Below are 8,623 nucleotides of genomic sequence, written 5' to 3' on the forward strand. Positions count from 1 at the left end.
CCCGGCTTCTGTTAGCAAATTAGATTTTGAATATTAGCTCGCCTCCCTCCTCCTCGTCCCTCTGGGGGTCGCTTTGTAAGACAATCCGATTGCAGCAGCAAATATATGGAGTCTGTCTGCATTACTTTTAGCCAGAGATGCTGCAGATGTGCTTTTTTTTGGTTTAGTTTGTTCGTTACTTCCAAGAACATTACATGTTGGCAGCTGCACATTTTAACATGTCAGAAAATGAGGAGGAAGAAGCAAAGCGTATTTAACCCTGACCCGTTTTTCATTTCCTGTTTTTAACCTACAAACCTCGTTTCCATATGAGTTGGGAAATTGTGTCAGATGTAAATATGAACAGAATACAAATCAGTTTCAACCCATATTCAGTTGAATATGCTACAAAGACAACATATTTGATTTTCAAACTCATAAACTTTATTTTCTTTTTGAAAATAATAATTAACTTAGAATTTCATGGCTGCAACACGTGCCAAAGTAGTTGGGAAAGGGCATGTTCACCACTGTGTTACATCACCTTTCCTTTTAACAACACTCAGTAATCGTTTGGGAACTGAGGAGACACATTTTTTATGCCTCTGAGTTGGAATTCTTTCCCATTCTTGCTTGATGTACAGCTTAAGTTGTTCAACAGTCCGGGGTCTCCGTTGTGGTATTTTACGCTTCATAACGCGCCACACATTTTCGATGGGAGACAGGTCTGGATTACAGGCAGGCCAGGCTAGTACCCGCACTCTTTTACTATGAAGCCACATTGATGTAACACTTGGCTAGGCATTGTCTTGCTGAAATAAGCAGTGGCGTCCATGGAAACGTTGCTTGGATGGCAACATATGTTGCTCCAAAACCTGTATTTACCTTTCAGCTTTAATGGCGCCTTCACAGCTGTGTAAGTTACCCATGCCTTGGGCACTAATACACCCCCAAATCATCACAGATGCTGGCTTTTCAAATTTGCGCGTATACAATCCGGAAGGTTCCTTTCCTCTTTGGTCCGGAGGACACGACTTCCACGGTTTCCAAAAACAATTTGAAATGTGGACTCGTCAGACCACAGAACACTTTTCCACTTTGTATCAGTCCATCTTAGATGAGTTCAGGCCCAGCGAAGCCGACGGTGTTTCTGGCCGTTGTTGATTAACGGTTTTCGCCTAGCATAGGAGAGTTTTAACTTGCACTAAAAGATGTAGCGACCAACTGTAGTTACTGACAGTGGGTTTCTAAAGTATTCCTGAACCCGCGTGGTGATATCCTTTACACACGGATGTTGCTTGTTGATGCAGTACAGCCTGAGGGATCGAAGGTCACAGGCTTAGCGGCTTATGTGCAGTGATTTCTCCAGATTCTCTGGACCCTTTGATGATATTACGGACCGTAGATAGTAAAATCCCTAAATTCCTTGCACTAGCTGGTCGAGAAAGGTTTTTCCCTAAACTGTTCAACAATTTGCTCACGCATTTGTTGACAAAGTGGTGACCCTCGCCCCATCCTTGTTTGTGAATGACTGAGCATTTCATGGAACCAAATTTTATACCCAATCATGGCACCCATTTGTTCCCAATTAGCTTGCCCACATTTGGGATGTTCCAAATAAGTGTTTGATGAGCATTCCTCAACTTTATCAGTGTTTATTGGCACATTTCCCAACTTCTTTGTCACGTGTTGCTGGCATCAAATTCTAAAGTTAATGATTTTTTGCAAAAAAAATTGTTTTATCAGTTCAAACATCAAATATGTTGTCTTTGTAGCATATTCAACTGAATATGGGTTGAAAATGATTTGCAAATCATTGCATTCCGTTTATTTTTACATCTAACACAATTTCCCAACTCATTTGGAAACGGGGTGTGTACATCACTGATTTTCATAGTGTGGTACAAAGGCTTCACCTAGTGGTACGCCTAAGAATCACTGAATTAAGAAATTCAAATACAGTGTTACTGTTCAAACTGTTTGTAATGTTACAGTGCATGCAAAAGTTTCTCGTGCTCACGAGATATTTTTACCGTGAACACAAGAAAACACATCTAAAAAAATATTTTCCCTATGTTTCATGTGTTCACAGGAAAACATCTTGTGTGCACAAGATACATAACTCGAAAAATGTTTTCCCCCATGTCCTTTAAGGGCAGGGGTCTGAGACACGCAGCCCGCAGGCCAATTGCAGCCTGCAATACCTTATTTTGCGGCCCCCACCTTAATATGAAAGTTTAATGTTAGTGCAGCCCGCAAGTTTTATATTAATGGCGCTTGACTGCGTTGTGTGCGGAGCTGAAGTAAGATACCAATCACGCTGTGGTATATGGCTCTCGAGGGCCGAACATTGACGTCACTTGCGTGATGCAAGCAGAGAAACGTTTTGCCGCTTTTCCACTAGACCCCCAGACGCTCTTCCTCCCTCGCTCGCTCGCTCCCTCAAGCTCTCTCAGTCACCATGTGTGTGTGTCTCTCTCGCTGCCTCCCCTGGCGCCGCTGTAATAGTCGTAGCCGGGGAGACAAGCAGCCCGATAGCTTCCGTAGCACTCCGCCGAAGGATAGAGCGACAATACAAAACTGTGGTGCATTGGACCCCAGCGCTGATACTCCGACAGAGATTCGCTGGGCAAATTGGACATGTAACACGTTAGTCGTGATGTTAGCCCGTTTGGGGCTAATTGTGTTACCGTAACTGAAAACTCCACGGCGAATATATAGGAGGAAGCATATTTTACTACGTTAGGTAAGCCTCACTTAAAATCTGATCTAATTGGTTTCACATATTCTGTCCACTTTGACAACATTTGCTAAAATTGATCAATGGCAACACTGAGGCAATGCGATGGTTTTTCCATAATGCAAATGTGTACAATGTCAACCCATTCCTCGACTGTAGGTGACTCTACATCCAGCCATTTTTTTTGTGATAAGCTACGCATTTTTAGGTTCATCAAGTTTAGAAACATGGACCCTTTATTACACAAAACACTTTCTTCAAAACAACGCAAGAGCCAGGAATGTCTGCAAAATATTTCATGTGCATGCTCCGTTACCTCCCTGTATTGAAGACGAGAGTAAATGTAAACAGCAGCAGCGCCGCCCAATGAAGTTATCGGCTAATGTCCCTCCACAGTGCAAAGCTGCTTCTAAGTCGGCAATTCTCTCTTCCATGGCAGCAAATATACATTTATAACAAATGAAGGACGGGAACATGCTACACTACACATCGAAGAAAGATACAATAAGCCATGCTAACCGGCGCTAACAGCTAAAAAAAGGTTCACAGCGGTGGGCGGATCGCCACAAATGTCGATAGTAAGGATACCAAATATACTACAGTGATTAGATCAAAATCACTAAATCTTTATTGTTTTGTTTACAAACTCAGGATATAAGTTCCTGGACACAAAAGGACTTTAGGAGCAAAAAAAATTAAAACATATTAATTAGAGCCAATAGTAGGAAATCATTTAAGTATTGTGTTGATATTGTTACACCACAATCTTATATTTTTGTGGGATTATAATTGTTACCAAAAATGGTATAATATAATTGTCTTGAACATTTTCAATATCAGTATTGGTATGACCATTTGTAATATTACCCAAAACTAATGTAAAGTATTGGAACAACAGGAAAATAATTATTACGTTTCAACACAAGTGTAGCTAGAAACTTGTTATAGATGAAAATAAATAGCCTTTAACAGTAAATTAGTATTAGTATATTGTATTATTAATAAAAAATACAACAGGAAATTCCTAATATTACTGCATATGTCAGCAGATAAATTAGAAGCCTCTGAAACTTGTTTTAAAATGGCATTATTTATATACTAAATAAAATATTGTTTAATAATACATTTCAAACCATATTGTTCTTCCCTAGCTGCTGGGGGGTTCTTCGTGAAATTGTATAATAGGGTCCCAGAATGTGTTGCTGCGACGCTGTTCTCAAGACATTAAATCGATTGCAGCTGGACTGTTCAGTTTGTGTTGGGTGACGTTTGTTGTACTCATCGGAGTAGTCTACATCAGGTCATGCTCACAGACTCAGATTAAACAGATTTAGTCTGAGCACCAGGTGCCCAGGTACTATGGGACCCATTTTTTATTTTTATTTCATGGGGTCCCTGGCACCCCATTTTGAAAATTCCTAGCGCCAACACTGATGGAGTATTGGTGCGTGCAAAACAGCAGCAGGCGGCTGTGGCCTGCGGGCCGTTTTTAATACTAATGAAATATCTTCCCGGGGGCCATAGATAATTAATTTGCAGTCCGGATCTGGCCCGCGGGCCTTGACTTTGACACCCCTGTTCTACAGCATTTATCAGTAGCCAGCGAAAGAAAATATTTTTGATAAGACGACGTAAACGGAGGGGGTGTGGCATGTTATTGAATTTTGCATTACTATTTCCATCCATTCATTTCCTACCGCTTATTCCCTTTTGAGGTCGCGGGGGGCGCTGGCGCCTATCTCAGCTACAATCGGGTGGAAGGCGTTGTACACCCTGGACAAATCGCCACCTCATCGCAGCATTACAATTTTAATGATAATGTTAGTAAATTACTTAAAAAAGGTGTAAAATTGGATTAAATTGGACACAAAAAGCCAACCAAATGAAGTTGGAAGATGAGAATAAATGCAGGAAATGTAGTCTTGATTTTAAGAATTTTTTTCATGCCGAGAGAAATGTTCCTCTTTTTTTTGGGTCACGTTTCCTCTTTTTTTCTCAGAGGGTGCTCGCATGCCTGTGTTTGACTTTAGTGGCATATTTTCCCAAAAAGTTATTTCAGGTAATTTCATTCAGACACACTCATTTAAAATCAAATTTAAAACATTTGTATGCTCGTACAACACATAAAACCTTCAGCATATCAGTATGTGGAATTAAATTATGGAACGGATTAACCAGAGATTTCAAACAAAGCACCAATATGATTCAGTGTACAAGACTGTTCAAACTACAAGTGTTCACAAAGTATACAGAAAAAGAATTATGAAGAACATCTTGAACTCTTTTTTTTTTTCTTTTTTTATTGAGACAAATTATTTTTTAGCCTGGGTTCGATCGAACCCTAGGGGTTAGGTGAGTCGGCCTCAGGGGTTCGGCGGAGGTCCAAACACACCCAACTCATTGTGTAAATACAAACTTCTCCCAATCAGTTTATTACGGATACGGCAACAGTTGACTGATTTGCAGGTGTGTAATTTGTTGTGAGTTTATGCACTGTTGGTTATGTTGTTTGAACAAGGTGATGTTCATGCACTGTTCATTTTGTGCACCAGTAAAAAAAAAACCATGGTAACACTTCAGTATGGGGAACATATTTGGCATTAATTAGTTCTTTATTAACATGCAAATTACTAACATATTGGATCTTTACTAGTCATTATTAAGTACTTATTAATGCCTTAACTTATTAACCCTAACCCTCTAACCCTGACCCTAACCCTAACCAAATAACTCAAAATTAAGTATTTGTCACTTAGAATATGTTCCCCATAATAAAGTGTTACCAAAAACATATAACTTTGTCTTGAATTTGAAAAAAAAAAAACATTTTATTTTTCACTAATGAAGGGTTCCGTGAATGCGTATACGAAACTATTGGGGTTCGGTACCTCCAACAAGGTTAAGAACCACTGATTTAGGTATTTAATATTTGTTTGCTCACTATGGTTTATTATTTATTTATTTATTCACTGTTCTGTTACAGAGAACAATCAATCCAATCCAATCCACTTTATTTATATAGCACATTTAAACAACAAGAACGTTTCCAAAGTGCTGCACAGCCATGTTAAAAACAATATTAAAAAACAATATTATGCTCCACCAACGACTGAATAAAAACAAAAAATAAATTAATATAAAACCAATATAAAAACAATATAAAATTAAAGCTGCAAGCAGCGTTGGTCGGGTCCGCTTTGGCTGCTGCCCCTGCTACTCAAGCCCTGGTCTTAGTCAGACCTACATAGAGGTTTTTGTTTCATGTCTCTACGACATTCTTAACAGTAGTTACAAGTAATTTTGTCTGTGTTTTTTCCTAGGGGCCGCTAGAGCGCAATTTTGATTTTGGGGTTTGGTTTTTTATCAGATGGCAATTTTCGCCAGACCTGATGTGTGTGTAAAATTTGGTGAGTTTTGAAGCATGTTAAGGGGGTCAAAATACAGATCGCCGTTTCTGGATGTTGTTGATAAATGGCTTTCGTTTTGCATAGTAGAGCTTTGACTTGCACTTTGAAGCATTTTAAGGGGGTCAAATTATAGCTGAAAGAGGCAAAAATTACATTTTATAGGAAACTTTGCGCAGGGGTTCTTTGAAGGCGCGTAAAATCAAAACCGGCACAGTAATCAAAACTCTTTCAATAAATCTTAATCAGAAGGGTTCAAACTCTCTCCTGTGCGAGTTTCAAGCCAAAACGACAAACGCGCTAAGAGGAGATAACGTTTGAAAAAAAGGTGACTGGTGTTTACAAAACTTTTATTTTGAAGGGGTAATTTTTAACTTCCTGTTGATTTTTGCTGACGGATGTCAATTACTAAAATGTAGGTCTAAGTGAGCCCTACATAGAAGTTTTTGTTTCATGTCTCTCTGACATTCCTACTGGAGGTTACAAGCAGTTTTGTCTCTGTTTTCTTCCTAGGAGCAGTTTTTTCTGTGTTTTATTCAAAAATTGCGCTAGAGCGCAATTTTGAGTTTTGGGGTTTGTTTTTTTCATTAGATCACAATTTTCGCCAGTCCTGATGTGTGTGCCAAGTTTGGATAATTTTAAGCCTTTTAAGGGGGTCAAATTACAGTTCAAAGAGGCAAAAATAGCATTTTTTTTCAAAATTTAGCTTTGAATGGGTTTTTGCAAAATGTTTGTACATTTTGGCCCTAGAAGGTAAATTTATGAAATCTAGGTCTAAGTCAGGACTACATAGAGGTTTTTATTTCATGTCTGTACGACATTGCTAACGGAAGTTACAAGCGGTCTGTTTTTTTTTCCTAGGGGGCGCTAGCGCGCGACTTTGATTTTTGGGGTTTGGTTTTTTTTACTAGATGGCAATTTTTGCAGGTCCTCATATCTGTGTCAAATATGGTGAGTTTTGAAGCATGTTAAGTGGGTCAAATTACAGCTCAAAGAGGCGGCGGAATAATAATAAAGAAAGAATAAAACCTTACAGTTTCAATAGGGTCCTTTGGCCCTCTGGAGTCCTTTTGCAATGGGCCTGGCGGACCCTAATAAATATGATTAAAAACAATTTTAAAGGGTAAAATCAATTAAAACAGTAAAATATAAATCAAAGTGTATAAAAAAACACAGAGGACAACAGAGGATAGAGGAGAACAAGGAAATAGGATAAAATTGCTAAGGTATGAAAAGGGGTAGGATTAAATAAGCTTTGCTTCTTCCTACTCCTTTTCGGATGTGCTGTAATGAAACAACTGGAAATGTGTGATGCATTACATTGTATCGTATGCATGTTCCAAAAAAAACTGAAACTGAACTGAACATTATTTTAGTTTGATACCAAGTCTGGTCGTACGGTCGTTGTTTTTTTTTTGTGCACCATTTAGCATAAAGAAGCAAGGTTCCATTGTTGCAGGGAGAGTTCCTAGAGCAAATATACCATCTTATTTATTTACCGCTTGCAGTACAGCACAACAGAGGAGTGATATGTAGCGCTCTCCCATCCCTGACAGCTGATGGTCCTTGTGGCTCTATTATAGCATTCTCCTCCCTCGTCTAATAGCCGCGTCCACGCCGCCTAGCAGGGAGCCTCATCTGTCCTCGGACTGCCTTCACGCGCCCGCCATGATTTACTGCGCTCCTCCGAGGGAGGCGGAATATATCTCCGGGCTGTCCGCTAATATCGCCACGCACTCAAGTGTGTTGACTGAAGCCGTGACATCCGTCAGCGTGACAAACACCACGCGCTCTTCGTTATCACCGCTGTCAGACCTGGCTTCCCCGCATAAGTTTATTTGTTTTTAAAAAGCAATAAATACTGTGTTCCTTCTCTCTGTGTCATTGAATCAGTCCAACTGCGGGCAGTACGCCGCTGAGAGGAAAGAGGAGGAGAAGATGTGCGACCACCTGGTGGGCGCCGCCAAGCACAGAGACCACGTGACGGCCAATCAGCTGAGGCAGAAGATCGTCAACATCCTCACCAACAAACACGGCGCCTGGGGATGCTGGGCCGAGGTGAGCCGCCCCACAGCCCGGCTAGAAGTTAGCTGAAACTCGGTTATAAGGCGAAGCTGCTCGTTAATGTCGTTTTCCCACAATCCAAGAGGGTCGAGGCGAGGTCAGCAAAACGCAATTACAGTGCGGGTCAGCCTTATCCCCACGGGGGCGCCTGATTGGCCGTTCATCCCACAGTTTGCCTTGGAGGGGGGGTGAGGGGGTTTCTGTCCAGGCATTCGTTGACCTGCTCGGCAACACACTCCAGCACCTGGTGGTGGTTTCAGCCTCGACCCCCACCCCAACCCCCGTGGGTCCTGTTAGAATAAGCGCTGGATCCACTTCTCCGGCTCCAGGCAGCCGAGGGGAAAGATCAAGGAAAGACGGTCCTTCTGGACAAACTGATTTATCCTTGCGTTATCAGCGCTGTACGTCTTCATTTTTTGGTGGAGTTTTACTGCGA

General features: G+C 40.8%; 1 protein-coding gene across 1 annotated transcript in view; it reads left to right on the forward strand.

Annotated features, from left to right (window-relative positions):
* LOC133536842 (neurobeachin-like) overlaps positions 1–8,623 on the forward strand; it is a 652,776-nt gene that overhangs the window by 329,830 nt on the left and 314,323 nt on the right. The window contains exon 36 of the mRNA XM_061877477.1: positions 8,017–8,175. Coding sequence (XP_061733461.1) covers positions 8,017–8,175 — 159 coding nt within the window. The remainder of the gene's footprint in view (positions 1–8,016; positions 8,176–8,623) is intronic.

Source organism: Nerophis ophidion, linkage group LG18 (assembly GCF_033978795.1).
Source record: "Nerophis ophidion isolate RoL-2023_Sa linkage group LG18, RoL_Noph_v1.0, whole genome shotgun sequence".
In the NCBI taxonomy this organism is placed as follows: Eukaryota; Metazoa; Chordata; class Actinopteri; order Syngnathiformes; family Syngnathidae; genus Nerophis; species Nerophis ophidion.